At 36.6% G+C, this 19993-nt stretch overlaps 1 protein-coding gene across 1 annotated transcript; it reads right to left on the bottom strand.

The window, feature by feature from the left end:
- Positions 1-7480: 7480 nt before the first annotated feature.
- Positions 7481-19461, bottom strand: LOC117324962 (BSD domain-containing protein 1-like). Its single transcript, XM_033880808.1, has 9 exons — positions 19427-19461; positions 19248-19302; positions 17656-17769; positions 13692-13829; positions 12874-13044; positions 12166-12310; positions 11133-11696; positions 10435-10571; positions 7481-8477 (listed from the first exon to the last, which is right to left on the bottom strand). The coding sequence occupies exons 1-9, from the start codon at positions 19435-19437 to the stop codon at positions 8451-8453; spliced, it is 1362 nt and encodes a 453-aa protein (XP_033736699.1). The 5' UTR covers positions 19438-19461; the 3' UTR covers positions 7481-8450.
- Between the last annotated feature and the right edge of the window lie 532 nt (positions 19462-19993).

Here is a 19993-nt window from a genome sequence, read left to right as displayed (position 1 = left end):
ACCGGGGTAACATATACATACTCATACTGGGAGTACATACACATACCGTGGGTACATATGAGGGGTATACATACCACTTAAGTGCTGAATACTTGTAACAATGATTCACTATCAAACTATAAAGCATCACCATATCCATCAAATAATCAGGAGAAATGATAAAAAGATCACTGAAATAAAATAAAATATTTCTCAGTTGACCACTTCAAAAACTCCAATATATCATGGGAAAGTGACCCGCTCATTCACAATGAATGAGATTCTGCATTCTGTACATACTGCTAGCATATCTGTTGTACTTACCGTTACCATATCTGTTGTACGTACTGTTATCATATCTGTTGTACGTACTGTTATCATATCTGTTGTACATACTGTTACCATATCTGTTGTACGTACTGTTATCATATCTGTTGTACATACTGTTACCATATCTGTTGTACGTACTGTTAGCATATCTGTTGTACATACTGTTATCATATCTGTTGTACGTACTGTTACCATATCTGTTGTACATACTGTTATCATATCTGTTGTACGTACTGTTAGCATATCTGTTGTACATACTGTTAGCATATCTGTTGTATGTACTGTTATCATATCTGTTGTACATACTGTTACCATATCTGTTGTATGTACTGTTAGCATATCTGTTGTACGTACTGTTATCATATCTGTTGTACATACTGTTACCATATCTGTTGTACATACTGTTATCATATCTGTTGTACGTACTGTTATCATATCTGTTGTACGTACTGTTAGCATATCTGTTGTACATACTGTTACCATATCTGTTGTATGTACTGTTATCATATGTTGTACATACTGTTACCATATCTGTTGTACATACTGTTACCATATCTGTTGTACATACTGTTATCATATCTGTTGTACGTACTGTTATCATATCTGTTGTACGTACTGTTAGCATATCTGTTGTACATACTGTTATCATATCTGTTGTACGTACTGTTACCATATCTGTTGTACGTACTGTTAGCATATCTGTTGTATGTACTGTTACCATATCTGTTGTACATACTGTTATCATATCTGTTGTACATACTGTTACCATATCTGTTGTACGTACTGTTAGCATATCTGTTGTATGTACTGTTATCATATCTGTTGTACATACTGTTACCATATCTGTTGTACATACCGTTACCATATCTGTTGTACATACTGTTACCATATCTGTTGTACATACTGTTAGCATATCTGTTGTACGTACTGTTAGCATATCTGTTGTACATACTGTTATCATATCTGTTGTACGTACTGTTATAATATCTGTTGTACATACTGTTATCATATCTGTTGTACGTACTGTTATCATATCTGTTGTACGTACTGTTAGCATATCTGTTGTACGTACTGTTATCATATCTGTTGTACATACCGTTACCATATCTGTTGTACGTACTGTTACCATATCTGTTGTACGTACTGTTACCATATCTGTTGTACGTACTGTTATCATATCTGTTGTACGTACTGTTATCATATCTGTTGTACGTACTGTTAGCATATCTGTTGTACATACTGTTACCATATCTGTTGTACGTACTGTTATCATATCTGTTGTACGTACTGCTAGCATATCTGTTGTACCTACTGTTAGCATATCTGTTGTACATACTGTTACCATATCTGTTGTACGTACTGTTACCATATCTGTTGTACGTACTGTTACCATATCTGTTGTACATACTGTTAGCATATCTGTTGTACATACTGCTAGCATATCTGTTGTATGTACTGTTAGCGTATCTGTTGTACGTACTGTTACCATATCTGTTGTACATACTGTTAGCATATCTGTTGTACATACTGCTAGCATATCTGTTGTATGTACTGTTAGCGTATCTGTTGTACGTACTGTTACCATATCTGTTGTACGTACTGTTACCATATCTGTTGTACGTACTGTTACCATATCTGTTGTACGTACTGTTACCATATCTGTTGTACATACTGTTACCATATCTGTTGTACGTACTGTTACCATATCTGTTGTACATACTGTTATCATATCTGTTGTACATACTGTTAGCATATCTGTTGTACGTACTGCTAGCATATCTGTTGTACATACTGTTAGCATATCTGTTGTACGTACTGCTAGCATATCTGTTGTACATACTGTTAGCATATCTGTTGTATGTACTGTTATCATATCTGTTGTACGTACTGTTAGCATATCTGTTGTACATACTGTTATCATATCTGTTGTACGTACTGTTACCATATCTGTTGTACGTACTGTTAGCATATCTGTTGTACGTACTGTTAGCATATCTGTTGTACATACTGTTAGCATATCTGTGGTACGTACTGTTAGCATATCTGTTGTACGTACTGTTAGCATATCTGTTGTACGTACTGTTAGCATATCTGTTGTACATACTGTTATCATATCTGTTGTATGTACTGTTAGCATATCTGTTGTACATACTGTTATCATATCTGTTGTACATACTGTTATCATATCTGTTGTATGTACTGTTATCATATCTGTTGTACGTACTGTTAGCATATCTGTTGTACGTACTGTTATCATATCTGTTGTACGTACTGTTATCATATCTGTTGTACGTACTGTTAGCATATCTGTTGTACGTACTGTTAGCATATCTGTTGTACATACTGTTACCATATCTGTTGTACGTACTGTTAGCATATCTGTTGTACATACTGTTACCATATCTGTTGTACGTACTGCTAGCATATCTGTTGTACATACTGTTAGCATATCTGTTGTATGTACTGTTATCATATCTGTTGTACGTACTGTTAGCATATCTGTTGTACGTACTGTTAGCATATCTGTTGTACATACTGTTAGCATATCTGTGGTACGTACTGTTAGCATATCTGTTGTACATACTGTTAGCATATCTGTGGTACGTACTGTTAGCATATCTGTTGTACGTACTGTTAGCATATCTGTTGTACGTACTGTTAGCATATCTGTTGTACGTACTGTTAGCATATCTGTTGTACGTACTGTTAGCATATCTGTTGTACGTACTGTTACCATATCTGTTGTACGTACTGTTATCATATCTGTTGTACATACTGCTAGCATATCTGTTGTACGTACTGTTATCATATCTGTTGTACTTACTGCTAGCATATCTGTTGTACGTACTGTTAGCATATCTGTTGTACGTACTGTTACCATATCTGTTGTACGTACTGTTACCATATCTGTTGTACGTACTGTTACCATATCTGTTGTACGTACTGTTACCATATCTGTTGTACATACTGTTAGCATATCTGTTGTACATACTGCTAGCATATCTGTTGTATGTACTGTTAGCGTATCTGTTGTACGTACTGTTACCATATCTGTTGTACGTACTGTTACCATATCTGTTGTACGTACTGTTACCATATCTGTTGTACGTACTGTTACCATATCTGTTGTACATACTGTTACCATATCTGTTGTACGTACTGTTACCATATCTGTTGTACATACTGTTATCATATCTGTTGTACATACTGTTAGCATATCTGTTGTACGTACTGCTAGCATATCTGTTGTACGTACTGTTAGCATATCTGTTGTACATACTGTTAGCATATCTGTTGTACGTACTGCTAGCATATCTGTTGTACATACTGTTAGCATATCTGTTGTATGTACTGTTATCATATCTGTTGTACGTACTGTTAGCATATCTGTTGTACATACTGTTATCATATCTGTTGTACGTACTGTTACCATATCTGTTGTACGTACTGTTAGCATATCTGTTGTACGTACTGTTAGCATATCTGTTGTACGTACTGTTAGCATATCTGTTGTACATACTGTTAGCATATCTGTTGTACGTACTGTTAGCATATCTGTTGTACATACCGTTACCATATCTGTTGTACATACTGTTACCATATCTGTTGTACATACTGCTAGCATATCTGTTGTACGTACTGTTAGCATATCTGTTGTACGTACTGCTAGCATATCTGTTGTACATACTGTTAGCATATCTGTTGTATGTACTGTTATCATATCTGTTGTACGTACTGTTAGCATATCTGTTGTACATACTGTTATCATATCTGTTGTACGTACTGTTACCATATCTGTTGTACGTACTGTTAGCATATCTGTTGTACGTACTGTTAGCATATCTGTTGTACATACTGTTAGCATATCTGTGGTACGTACTGTTAGCATATCTGTTGTACGTACTGTTAGCATATCTGTTGTACGTACTGTTAGCATATCTGTTGTACGTACTGTTAGCATATCTGTTGTACGTACTGTTAGCATATCTGTTGTACGTACTGTTAGCATATCTGTTGTACATACTGTTAGCATATCTGTGGTACGTACTGTTAGCATATCTGTTGTACGTACTGTTAGCATATCTGTTGTACGTACTGTTAGCATATCTGTTGTACGTACTGTTAGCATATCTGTTGTACGTACTGTTAGCATATCTGTTGTACGTACTGTTAGCATATCTGTTGTACATACTGCTAGCATATCTGTTGTACGTACTGTTATCATATCTGTTGTACTTACTGCTAGCATATCTGTTGTACGTACTGTTAGCATATCTGTTGTACGTACTGTTACCATATCTGTTGTACGTACTGTTACCATATCTGTTGTACGTACTGTTACCATATCTGTTGTACGTACTGTTACCATATCTGTTGTACATACTGTTAGCATATCTGTTGTACATACTGCTAGCATATCTGTTGTATGTACTGTTAGCGTATCTGTTGTACGTACTGTTACCATATCTGTTGTACGTACTGTTACCATATCTGTTGTACGTACTGTTACCATATCTGTTGTACGTACTGTTACCATATCTGTTGTACATACTGTTACCATATCTGTTGTACGTACTGTTACCATATCTGTTGTACATACTGTTATCATATCTGTTGTACATACTGTTAGCATATCTGTTGTACGTACTGCTAGCATATCTGTTGTACGTACTGTTAGCATATCTGTTGTACATACTGTTAGCATATCTGTTGTACGTACTGCTAGCATATCTGTTGTACATACTGTTAGCATATCTGTTGTATGTACTGTTATCATATCTGTTGTACGTACTGTTAGCATATCTGTTGTACATACTGTTATCATATCTGTTGTACGTACTGTTACCATATCTGTTGTACGTACTGTTAGCATATCTGTTGTACGTACTGTTAGCATATCTGTTGTACATACTGTTAGCATATCTGTGGTACGTACTGTTAGCATATCTGTTGTACGTACTGTTAGCATATCTGTTGTACGTACTGCTAGCATATCTGTTGTACGTACTGTTAGCATATCTGTTGTACGTACTGTTAGCATATCTGTTGTACATACTGTTAGCATATCTGTTGTACGTACTGTTAGCATATCTGTTGTACATACCGTTACCATATCTGTTGTACATACTGTTACCATATCTGTTGTACATACTGCTAGCATATCTGTTGTACGTACTGTTAGCATATCTGTTGTACGTACTGCTAGCATATCTGTTGTACGTACTGTTAGCATATCTGTTGTACATACTACTAGCATATCTGTTGTATGTACTGCTAGCATATCTGTTGTACATACTGTTATCATATCTGTTGTACATACTGTTATCATATCTGTTGTACGTACTGTTAGCATATCTGTTGTACATACTGTTAGCATATCTGTTGTACATACTACTAGCATATCTGTTGTATGTACTGCTAGCATATCTGTTGTACATACTGTTATCATATCTGTTGTACGTACTGTTACCATATCTGTTGTACGTACTGTTATCATATCTGTTGTACGTACTGTTATCATATCTGTTGTACGTACTGTTATCATATCTGTTGTACGTACTGTTACCATATCTGTTGTACATACTGTTATCATATCTGTTGTACGTACTGTTACCATATCTGTTGTACGTACTGTTATCATATCTGTTGTACGTACTGTTATCATATCTGTTGTACGTACTGTTAGCATATCTGTTGTACGTACTGTTACCATATCTGTTGTACATACTGTTAGCATATCTGTTGTACGTACTGTTACCATATCTGTTGTACATACTGTTATCATATCTGTTGTACGTACTGTTACCATATCTGTTGTACGTACTGTTACCATATCTGTTGTATGTACTGTTATCATATCTGTTGTACATACTGTTACCATATCTGTTGTATGTACTGTTATCATATCTGTTGTACATACTACTAGCATATCTGTTGTACGTACTGTTAGCATATCTGTTGTACGTACCGTTAGCATATCTGTTGTACGTACCGTTACCATATCTGTTGTACATACTGTTACCATATCTGTTGTACATACTGTTACCATATCTGTTGTACGTACTGCTAGCATATCTGTTGTACGTACTGTTATCATATCTGTTGTACATACTGTTATCATATCTGTTGTACATACTGTTATCATATCTGTTGTACATACTGTTATCATATCTGTTGTACGTACTGTTAGCATATCTGTTGTACATACTGTTACCATATCTGTTGTACATACTGTTATCATATCTGTTGTACATACTGTTATCATATCTGTTGTACATACTGTTACCATATCTGTTGTACGTACTGTTATCATATCTGTTGTACATACTGTTACCATATCTGTTGTACATACTGTTATCATATCTGTTGTACATACCGTTACCATATCTGTTGTACGTACTGTTATCATATCTGTTGTACATACTGTTAGCATATCTGTTGTACGTACTGTTACCATATCTGTTGTACATACTGTTAGCATATCTGTTGTACGTACTGTTACCATATCTGTTGTACATACTGTTAGCATATCTGTTGTACATACCGTTATCATATCTGTTGTACGTACTGTTACCATATCTGTTGTACATACTGTTACCATATCTGTTGTACATACTGTTATCATATCTGTTGTACGTACTGTTAGCATATCTGTTGTACATACCGTTACCATATCTGTTGTACATACTGTTACCATATCTGTTGTACATACTGCTAGCATATCTGTTGTACGTACTGTTACCATATCTGTTGTACATACTGTTACCATATCTGTTGTACGTACTGTTAGCATATCTGTTGTACATACTGTTACCATATCTGTTGTACATACTGTTACCATATCTGTTGTACGTACTGTTATAATATCTGTTGTACGTACTGTTATCATATCTGTTGTACATACTGTTACCATATCTGTTGTACATACTGTTACCATATCTGTTGTACGTACTGTTAGCATATCTGTTGTACGTACTGTTAGCATATCTGTTGTACGTACTGTTATCATATCTGTTGTACGTACTGTTAGCATATCTGTTGTATGTACTGCTAGCATATCTGTTGTACATACTGCTAGCATATCTGTTAAGTATCTACATATTAATACTTGGTGTAGCACAGTACATGTACAGTGTATATGTCGTTACAGAAATTGAAATTTGTGCAATCACAATTTCATCAATATTTTACTGTAAACAAATATGTACATATGCAGTCACTTGATAACTACAATAGTTATTCTTGTTTAGCCAAAACAGCATTGATTTTAACTCCTGGAACAAATAGCACAAAATTGGAGCTTCAAAATGATAGTGCATCTAAATAAGCTTCTCCGACACCTTTTCACATGCTTCCCATAATCTTCAGAACCTTATCCCCAACATTGAACAGAAAACATATTCACAGCCATAGATATTTTGCATTAAATAATTCACTAAATCGTGATAGTGTTAATTGGGAGAAATGAATCATTTGCTTTAATAAATCAATTATATATAAAAACAATGCATATCTAACAAGGATATGACAGGGGACATAACTCTGAGAATCATTGAAATCCTATTCACAGAAGTAACTTGCTGGTACTGGTCTTGTGCATTAAGTTTCATCGAGATTGGTTGTGAGTGTATCCCCCTGGCCAATCCTATTTTGTTGTACAGGGTTTAATGATCGAAAAGTTGTCCCAAACACAGAACATGCAGAATTTCATCAGTTATGTCATTCCCTGCCACACAATCTATGTCAAATTCTGACTTCTGCAAGGTTCCGTTAGATAATTGCACATAAACCAGAATTAAAAACAATTTTAGTTTAATATTTCTCAACCAAACTGACCCTCTAATTCCACATTTGTCAACCAATTCTCTGGTACCACCCACACAAAGTCATAAAAGAACGAAATATCTCTAAAAAGTACAGGAAGACATTCCATGAGAACCACTGTTGATGTCCTTGTGACAAAGATTTAGGGAGCAGAATGTCTCTTACATTGGTCCCTGTACTTCAAAAGCACTGGTAAATATAAACATGGTAAAATCAGAAATCATCCTGGTTCAGATACCAATCTATAGCGACTATTACCAATTTATCTAATTCTAACATCATCCGAGTTAACGCGCGTCCTGTCAAAGCTGTCGGCTTCATTCCCAGCTTTCCCAGTCTTCATCCTACAAAACGACAAAAAAAGTGTCATAAACCATCAAAAACGATAATTTGTGTTAACAACTATGTGTATGCTTACTTGTTGATAAAGTATTCATTCATTAGAACACCTGTTAAATATAATCAAATCCACACACAATTTACTTCAAACCTACTGTGTTCAAATTCTGGGTCAGTAAAACAACATTGCGTTTCTTGTTAGGTTAAAATACAGAACGCAAATGAAACATTACATTTTCACATTGTTTTGTTTTGTCTATTTCAACTCCAAATTTGGATAAACCGAAAATGACCCTGAGAGGTCACAATCAAAACAAGTATGGCGGTATATTTAAGTGGGACCTACGCTTAAACGACAAGAAAGGCTAATAATCACTGGTTTTTGGATACAGACATGGACACAAATTTTGTAACTGTGTGTAATTATCATAGCTTAATAGAATAAGGTAAGTCACATCGTATGAAATGTGAGTTATAACTTTCAAATCACTTTAATGAGCAACAGATACTATGTGTGATGGTAATTAGAGGTTACAAAGTGGTCTTGATAGCAGGGTGGTCTGGTCAGTCAGAGGTTACAAAGTGGTCTTGATAGCAGGGTGGTCTGGTCGGTCAGCTGGACCAGATTGATCACCAAGTACAGTAAGTCTTTCCAGTGTTTGTTTGGCAAGTTGTCAATGACAGCAAACATTACGGCATGGTATAATTTCAACCTTTTCTCTTCATCAAGTTATGTACGTGGTGTTACCACAGCATCCCATTTCAGTAAAGTATGTGACAGAATGCTTGTTTTCTGTTACTTAAGCTGGAGTAGCTCTTTTTTTCTACAACACTGAATTCCTGCCATCAGATACTACTAAAAATACTTTATTATGTAAAGAAGGATTTCTAAGATTTCCATCTACATTTCCCCAATTGAGCCCCACCCCACAGACACCTGGGGCTCAGAAACATTATCCATACCAAATTATTTCCATTTTTACCATTGATCCTTCACCCAGATTTTGACAAAATCTTGCCATTCCTAAAGAAGGATTTAAATGAATTTTTATATTTCCTTTTTGGGCCCATAATAAATTGTTGATTGATTAACACAAACTATGAATGTGTGATATCCCTTCACCCAAGGATGCTTCTGACCAAATTCCTCTGAACTGTTTGGCAAGCAGAGTTTAAAAGAAAAGTTGACAGACGATGGACGCTGTGCCTTGGTATTTGATTTTACATATCCTATTCACCAAGTTAACTTATAACTTACTACATCACCGGTGAGCTTTGTATAGTCTCTAGCTGATAACTTACTACATCACCAGTGAGCTTTGTATAGTCTGTAACTGATAACTTACTACATCACCGGTGAGCTTCGTATAGTCTGTAGCTGATAACTTACTACATCACCAGTGAGCTTCGTATAGTCTGTAGCTGATAACTTACTACATCACCGGTGAGCTTCGTATAGTCTGTAGCTGATAACTTACTACATCACCGGTGAGCTTCGTATAGTCTGTAGCTGATAACTTACTACATCACCGGTGAGCTTCGTATAGTCTGTTGCTGATAACTTACTACATCACCGGTGAGCTTCGTATAGTCTGTAGCTGATAACTTACTACATCACCGGTGAGCTTCGTATAGTCTGTAGCTGATAACTTACTACATCACCGGTGAGCTTCGTATAGTCTGTAACTGATAACTTACCACATCACCGGTGAGCTTCGTATAGTCTCTAGCTGATAACTTACCACATCACCGGTGAGCTTCGTATAGTCTCTAGCTGATAACTTACTACATCACCGGTGAGCTTTGTATAGTCTGTAGCTGATAACTTACTACATCACCAGTGAGCTTCGTATAGTCTGTAGCTGACAACTTACTACATCACCGGTGAGCTTTGTATAGTCTGTAGCTGATAACTTACTACATCACCGGTGAGCTTTGTATAGTCTGTAACTGATAACTTACCACATCACCGGTGAGCTTTGTATAGTCTGTAGCTGATAAATTCAGTTTTTTGGCAATCTCATCAGCTGCCTTCATGTCTTCTTCAGTAAGTTCTACATCAAAGTCTTGTTCCCAGTCATCATCAGTGCTCACAGCATCTGTAACACAGTATAGAATATTATCATATATAAACAAACTCACAGCATCTGTAACACAGTATAGAATATTATCATATATAAACAAACTCACATCATCTGTAACACAGTATAGAATATTATCATATATAAACAAACTCACAGCATCTGTAACACAGTATAGAATATTATCATATATAAACAAACTCACATCATCTGTAACACAGTATAGAATATTATCATATATAAACAAACTCACATCATCTGTAACACAGTATAGAATATTATCATATATAAACAAACTCACAGCATCTGAAACACAGTATAGAATATTATCATATATAAACAAACTCACATCATCTGAAACACAGTATAGAATATTATCATATATAAACAAACGTCAACAGAGCATAAGAAATAGCATAAACTGGCAAATAAATAATACATAGAGGATATCTAACAGTGTCTTCAGTAATACCAAATATTTTCCACAAGCGAGTATTATCATTACTGAATCAAGTCTGTTGTGTTAGATAACACTAACCTTTTATCCTAAGGATATTTGTGTTGAGAGTGTATACTCACCTTTCTTTCCATCGGACTCGGAGGAGGGCGAGTGACGGTCTGGGTTCACCACCACAACATCACCTTTCTCCTTCACACAGATCTCCAGAGGGGAACAATCGGCATGTGTTATACTTTCACTTTCATTTACATCATCTGATTTCTCTTCCTTTGTAAGTTCTGATACTATTGGCTCAACTGGTTGGCAATCCTTCTCAATCTGTGTTTTTACATCCTCTTCAATTTTCTCTTCAACCACTGAATCTTTATCACATTTTTCTTCCTTGTCTTTAACACTTGTTTCAACTTCATTATCTGTTGTCGCGTCATTGTTTGTAATGGGTATATCTTGTAAAGATTTGTTATCTGTTGTCGCGTCATTGTTTGTAAGGGGTATATCTTGTAAAGATTTGTTATCTGTTTCAGAAGTCACTGATTTGTCTGGTTTTGTACATAATTCTGATGGAGTTTCCTGAGAGTCCAATGCTGGTGTTGGAGCCAGTCGTTCCTTAGTGGAAACCTCCTCCAGGGAGTTTGTACCCCTCACCTTTTCCCTAGTGTCCCGCACTTCCTCATCGTCACTGTCTGAAACACCAAGTATACAAATTGTACTATAGTACAGTATTTATGTGAAGCAGTAAGCTTTATTCACCCACTTTCTGTGATCAGAGCTAGTAGGACCATTATATAGAGTAATTATTGTGTTGAGATTACAACATTTTATGTTTATTGATCATATGTATTATGTCAAATCAAATCAAATCATTATAATACTTAGTAAGTACATGTTTATTGAAATATTTTTGGTCAGTGTTTTACAAAATTATCAGGAGGACAATTTCACTTTCATAGATTAATTTTCAAGACTGCCTGGACATAGTTTTATACTGATTTTTTTCATGCACAAAAACATACAAAAAGTAATACATTTTAACATTTTCAGCCGAAAAAAATAAAGTAGAAATTACACAGGATTTTACTGTAAAGCTATAAAAATATGCAGCTAACCTTCAAATGAGACTGATCGGGGTATAGGACTGACAGAACATCTTACCATCCCAGCTTATAGAGTCCTCCTTAACCTCTGCCCTCTCTGCCCGCTTCATCAGGGCCAGCTTACGTGCCTCGTCCAGGTGAAGCTGGTTCACCTTGTAGAAATACCTCTGCCAGAAATCTGCATGTGAGATTTCTGACGGTACCTGGTATGATGGCAATATAATTAATTTTGATGTATCTCAGCCGTATTAAATATTAAATCATACAGCTGCAATACTTCACAGTATATCCATCGTGTTTATATATTAAGACACAGTGACCTTGATCTCAGAAACTTGTTACAGACTCTACTACATAGAACAATCTAATCTAGTCATGTGGAATTTCACACATCTGGATAATGAGAAGATCTCAAATAAATGTGTGTATAGACATGTGGATGGAGTTCGTGATTACTATTATTATACTTTACCTGTATTTCTGAAGGGAGGTGGAAGAAAGATCGAAAATTTGTGAGACAATTTTTTTTTATAAACATGTAAACACAAGATTTGAGATACCTAAAGCTTCACACTTTTTAACTAGAAGGGGTGAATGGTTGTCTAGGATGACTGTGCTATGAAACATTTTCTTCGGGTCGGTAAGGTTTCTATTCACATCAATAACTAATGTGGAATATGATGGCAGTCACACCTTAGTGAAGTTTCACTATGAAAATCATACCAATAATACAGAATATAAGTTTTACTTTTTATTTCATATTTACCAGTTTTGTATATAATGCTCGGACTTCAACTTTAGACACCAAGAGTTCAGACACATCTCCTTTCACCCCGTCCATACTGAAGGTTTTCACCCATTCCTGGAAAGTTTCTGGGTCTCCAGAAGGTTTGTTGCAGTATGTACCAGGATCAACTTGTACAGCATGAAGACGAGCCTATAACCAAATATCAATTAAAACCTTCATTGACAATTACAGGTAATATCAATGTACCCTCATGTGTAATGATACACACACAAAACGAGAAAGTAACACCTACCTAACTCACACAATGTTTCAGTACTATAAACCTATCTTTGAAAATTTTAATCCGTAATATAATGATGAGCAGAAATAAAATAATAAACTCATGTTTATTTTTTTTGAAGGAAATGAATATTTGCTAGTATCAATAAATCCCAGATACAAATTATCTAAATGTGACAATTAAAACAGTTACTTGTATGTTTTTATGGGTCTTATTCTAAGAAAACTGCAAATGTTCTAAATTAACCCTGAGGAATGCTGTAATTTTACGAGAGGCATTATTGGAATGTAATTTGTAGTACACAGTAATCCTACCTGAGGTGGACCATGGAAGGTATGTATGTGATAATTAAAAATAAGGTAATTCTACCAAAGGATGAAGAAATCCTTAATTGAACATTGATGAGGATCTAGATGAGGTGATATATCTGTGATATATATATATCTGTGAGGTGATGTCAGCTCTATTGTGGCAGTACAGTAGGCTTTGTATCTTACAATTATGTTTGACCAGAGAAATATGTGTCTTGCCAAAGTAGAAGTGGAATGTGAATTACCTTGGCCCTGTCAAACATTGGATCAGTAGAAGGTACCGGTATCGGTTTATCATACTTGTCTTCTGCCTCTACTACCAGTGACTTTGTTAGGTCTTCCAGAAATGTCGCAAATCCATAGCGTGGAGCACCTTCTTTTGTCTAAGTAAAAAAGTAAAATTTCACAATATTACTCTTTGGGATACAGTTAGTTTTTTATGTTCACATAAACTTGTTCAGAATACCAGGCCATTGACCATTAAACCATCTTACTATATTGAAACATTGTTTTAAGCCGTACGTGATGATGGTCAAAGCTGAGGGGATTTATTGCTGGAATGTATATCTTGTTCACAGTATGATTTTTTAGGATTATAATTTGAATTAAAATTGATAAACACAACACAAATGTATCATGCATTGATAAACACTAGTCTACGTTGAGTTGGAGGGTATAAGTACAACACAGACAGACATGCTTTCTGAGTCTGGTATTATAATAATAATACTGTATACAATATTTATATAGAGCACTATCTAATTGTAAAATTAATGCGCTTCACATTACATAACATAATAAAACGTCTTATTTCAAGTGTTACACAATGTACACATTAACATATATAAGCTATATAACCTATATTGAGTCAAGCAGTTAGGCCATGTACAGGAGAATGCTATTGAGTCAACAGTTAGGCCATGTACAGGAGAATGCTATTGAGTCAACAGTTAGGCCATGTACAGGAGAATGCTATTGAGTCAACAGTTAGGCCATGTACAGGAGAATGCTATTGAGTCAACAGTTAGGCCATGTACAGGAGAATGCTGTTGAGTCAACAGTTAGGCCATGTACAGGAGAATGCTGTTGAGTCAACAGTTAGGCCATGTACAGGAGAATGCTATTGAGTCAACAGTTAGGCCATGTACAGGAGAATGCTATTGAGTCAACAGTTAGGCCATGTACAGGAGAATGCTATTGAGTCAACAGTTAGGCCATGTACAGGAGAATGCTATTGAGTCAACAGTTAGGCCATGTACAGGAGAATGCTATTGAGTCAACAGTTAGGCCATGTACAGGAGAATGCTATTGAGTCAACAGTTAGGCCATGTACAGGAGAATGCTATTGAGTCAACAGTTAGGCCATGTACAGGAGAATGCTGTTGAGTCAACAGTTAGGCCATGTACAGGAGAATGCTGTTGAGTCAACAGTTAGGCCATGTACAGGAGAATGCTATTGAGTCAACAGTTAGGCCATGTACAGGAGAATGCTATTGAGTCAACAGTTAGGCCATGTACAGGAGAATGCTATTGAGTCAACAGTTAGGCCATGTACAGGAGAATGCTATTGAGTCAACAGTTAGGCCATGTACAGGAGAATGCTATTGAGTCAACAGTTAGGCCATGTACAGGAGGATGCTATTGAGTCAACAGTTAGGCCATGTACAGGAGAATGCTATTGAGTCAACAGTTAGGCCATGTACAGGAGGATGCTATTGAGTCAACAGTTAGGCCATGTACAGGAGGATGCTATTGAGTCAACAGTTAGGCCATGTACAGGAGAATGCTATTGAGTCAACAGTTAGGCCATGTACAGGAGGATGCTATTGAGTCAACAGTTAGGCCATGTACAGGAGAATGCTATTGAGTCAACAGTTAGGCCATGTACAGGAGGATGCTATTGAGTCAACAGTTAGGCCATGTACAGGAGGATGCTATTGAGTCAACAGTTAGGCCATGTACAGGAGGATGCTATTGAGTCAACAGTTAGGCCATGTACAGGAGGATGCTATTGAGTCAACAGTTAGGCCATGTACAGGAGGATGCTATTGAGTCAACAGTTAGGCCATGTACAGGAGGATGCTATTGAGTCAACAGTTAGGCCATGTACAGGAGGATGCTATTGAGTCGACAGTTAGGCCATGTACAGGAGGATGCTATTGAGTCGACAGTTAGGCCATGTACAGGAGGATGCTATTGAGTCAACAGTTAGGCCATGTACAGGAGGATGCTATTGAGTCAACAGTTAGGCCATGTACAGGAGGATGCTATTGAGTCAACAGTTAGGCCATGTACAGGAGGATGCTATTGAGTCAACAGTTAGGCCATGTACAGGAGGATGCTATTGAGTCAACAGTTAGGCCATGTACAGGAGGATGCTATTGAGTCCACAGTTAGGCCATGTACAGGAGGATGCTATTGAGTCAACAGTTAGGCCATGTACAGGAGAATGCTATTGAGTCAACAGTTAGGCCATGTACAGGAGAATGCTATTGAGTCGAGCAGTTAGGCCATGTACAGGAGAATGCTATTGAGTCAACAGTTAGGCCATGTACAGGAGGATGCTATTGAGTCAACAGTTAGGCCATGTACAGGAGGATGCTATTGAGTCAACAGTTAGGCCATGTACAGGAGGATGATTTTGAGTCAACAGTTAGGCCATGTACAGGAGAATGCTATTGAGTCGAGCAGTTAGGCCATGTACAGGAGAATGCTATTGAGTCAACAGTTAGGCCATGTACAGGAGAATGCTATTGAGTCAACAGTTAGGCCATGTACAGGAGAATGCTATTGAGTCGACAGTTAGGCCATGTACAGGAGAATGCTATTGAGTCAACAGTTAGGCCATGTACAGGAGAATGCTATTGAGTCAACAGTTAGGCCATGTACAGGAGAATGCTATTGAGTCGACAGTTAGGCCATGTACAGGAGAATGCTATTGAGTCAACAGTTAGGCCATGTACAGGACAATGCTATTGAGTCAACAGTTAGGCCATGTACAGGAGAATGCTATTGAGTCAACAATTAGGCCATGTACAGGAGAATGCTATTGAGTTAACAGTTAGGCCATGTACAGGAGAATGCTATTGAGTCAACAGTTAGGCCATGTACAGGAGAATGCTATTGAGTCAACAGTTAGGCCATGTACAGGAGAATGCTATTGAGTCAACAGTTAGGCCATGTACAGGAGAATGCTATTGAGTTAACAGTTAGGCCATGTACAGGAGAATGCTATTGAGTCAACAGTTAGGCCATGTACAGGAGAATGCTATTGAGTCAACAGTTAGGCCATGTACAGGAGAATGCAAGAGACTCTTATAACCACACATAGACATGTGAGTTTTAACCTTCTTTAATTTGGCCAGGGTTTTGGTCTTCCTGGTACAGGTGGTAATCTGTTCCACAAAGAGGACGCTACATTTCACCAGTTACCATAAGTCACAGTACAAGGGCTTGGAACACTTAACAGGACTCTGTCTCTGATCGTAGTGATCGTGACGGCTAGTAAAGAGTGACAAATGCAGAGGACAGATCAAGCATGGTAGGAACTGACACTTGTTATCCAGGGTGGCAGCTATATCACGAAAGAGGGTCATCTCAGTGGGATGTCCCATGCAGTAGGCCGTTAGCAAGTGGTCCTGACAAGTTTGCATGGAGAGGAGCCTCTAAACGCTAGGCTACAATCTTCTCCAAGGTCTTGGAAAGGAACGGAAGATTTAACACTGGATGGCAGTTCTTTAATTCCTCCTTATCCATGACAGGGGCTAGGTGACTATATCAATGTCAGAGATTTCAGGACAGAACAGGGCATTTGTCATAAACTGTCTTTCCATTATTTGTGTTTCATTGCTATGTACCATATTTATATAATGTATCATGTAAAATAAATTGAAATAGGCTATAGTATGAACCATCTGTATATCTACAGTTACTAATGGATTTGATAAAGGTGGTCTATCCCAAACATCCTGCGATGACACGTTTTGTGTATACCTTATTGACATATTTTTTTTTAATCGTGACTGATATCAAATACAGATTAACCTATGACTCAGTGATCACACATCTTTTTTAAAAACATATACCAGTAATATGCTCAGCTCCCACTGAAGAACAATAAGTTCAGTTTACCAAGTGTTTATATTTTAAAATCTGTAGGGCACAAACAATTTGCCTTTTCCATTCTATCAATAAATTTGATTACTTTACCTGTATTTCCTTCATTTTCTCCGATGTTATTGCCATCACCTGAGTGGTGTCCTGCTGCATGGTACATGTATAGTCGGCTAGGTCCTTCTTCACCATCTCGATAGCAGAGACAGACTGAAAATATCACCACAAGTCTTCACACTTCTAACTCATGATTTGATGAGTTTAAGTCTACATGTGTAAATTAAGATAAGACAAAATGCTAACTGTCAGGCTGCATTTAAACTAATCTTATTAAAATAGCTGTTACATGACTTTATTATTTACCGTTTAGACGAATTAGAGCATAAACATGTAGTATTACATGCCCTCTTAATTACTACTCTCTACTAGACTGTGTAATGATTGATTCAATGCCAAACAACTTGATAATGTCAATTACTGATATGCTACAACACATCCTCACTGCAAAGCAGCAACAATGTGAACAAAACATTCTTCATCATCTCAAACTTTGTTTACCCTCGTATTGAAGGAGGTATAAGAGATCACTGTAGTATAAGATCATTTTCTAAAACTTGGTAATTGGCTTTGGTTTGGTTTTGTATTGTTTTAACTTCCTATCGATGGCTTAGGTCATTTAAAGATAGCCCCCTGTGTGCGAGATGCAGGCTTGTGATTCGTGTGTTTTGGGAAGCTGCAGTATGTTTGGGTTTGTTTCCTTGTTATAGCGTGAAACTATCAAGTGGTCACATATCCAGACAAGTGGGTTTTTTATTTATATCAGCGATGGTATTTATTGCTTAGGGGAAAATTCATATATCGCCAGACAACCAATTTTTGATTTTCTTTAGAAATTATAAGTGAAAAAAGAAATCTTGATTTAGGCTCCTATTCCATATTAATCTGATATAGTTATAATAGTTTAAGGAATGGGAGAAAAGATAAAGATAATCAAATTGCACCTAAAAAGAATCAATTTTTCATTGTTGAGATACACTGTATATAATTCTATTCACAATTGTAGCAGGCCGGGTTTTAAGTGTAAATACTGTACATAGTTGTATGGTCGCCTTCTAGCTTCCGGCTAGGGGGAATTTCCCTTTAGCTCAGTTGGTAGAGCGGCGGACCAGTAAGCCAAGGGTCGCGGGTTCGATCCGGGCTGGCTGCACACTACTACTCCTTGAACTTTTACAACAATTAATGTTTTACCTAATGGCCCTTTTCACCTACAACTGCTAAAGCCATAAATACACATTTGTGCGAATTAAACTAGACTAGAGTTGTCTTTGTTTTTCCCTGCATTCCTTCAGCAGTATCAAAACTAACTTTGTAAATACACTTTTACCAAAGCCATTATTGAACGTCGCATGCCGTAGTCTGAATATTGAACTTCGCATGTCCGATTTTTTTAAATCGTTGCCCGAATATTGAATGTCGCAAATATATTTGACAAATATTTTATCTATAGGTACATTTTACAATGCCTGATGATATTAAATGTATATCAAGATATTCTGAGGAGTAGTGAAATGTGTGATAATGAAGACAACAATATATATTCTACAGCCAAATCAACACAAAACAATGGCTCGTAAGTCATTATCCATCATGTCAGTTCTGAACATGACGTAAGGCAACAGCAGGGATACCTTTTCTTTGGCCGTCTGAAGCCAGCTCCCCCACCAACTACCACCGTCATCTTTTCTGAAACATGCAAATTTGATATTCCAATCAAAAGTCAAACTACGACAGTCATAAAACAGATTTTCGGTTACGTTCAAAGGTCTATTTTGTAAATATTTGTTTCACTTTGTGTTTGACATCTTACCCGTCCGCCATCTTGTAGTCTCTATAAAAATGGCAAAAAAATACTATCATTGAGATTAGTACATGATATAAATACCTATATCAGGATACTGGAATTCTTAAAACCTAATATGTAGATTACTTAAGTAGAGATTTCTTATATTGTTCTTCAATAGGAATTTTGTATTTTGTTTATTGTTTTGGGTTTAAAGATTAGCACGGCCCTGCCACTAGATGTCGCTTTATATGTTTATCAACATCGACACGTGCCCCTATGAAATGTCATGTGATCCACACGTTGCCAAGTTGATGACTAATTAATATTTGTAAGCAGGATCGTTATCAAACAGTAAACTAAATCATAATCAGAGCTTTAGTTATTCTTCTGATTCAAATTTTATTGCCTAAAATTGATTATGTGATATTAGCTAGGTGAGTGTCATACACTCAACTGTTGTCAGTTGTGGCAGAGACATATATCAGGTTGTGTGGTTGATTTCAATATCCAAGCTTCGGTTCTATAAAAAAAAAAATCAGATGTTTCGGTAAAAATCTGAATTAAGTATTTGATAAAAGTACAACCAGTGAC

This window comes from Pecten maximus, chromosome 4 (assembly GCF_902652985.1).
Source record: "Pecten maximus chromosome 4, xPecMax1.1, whole genome shotgun sequence".
NCBI classification, from domain to species: domain Eukaryota; kingdom Metazoa; phylum Mollusca; class Bivalvia; order Pectinida; family Pectinidae; genus Pecten; species Pecten maximus.
The sequence above is the reverse complement of the archived record's forward strand: the minus strand, read 5'-3'. Positions and strand labels throughout refer to the sequence as shown.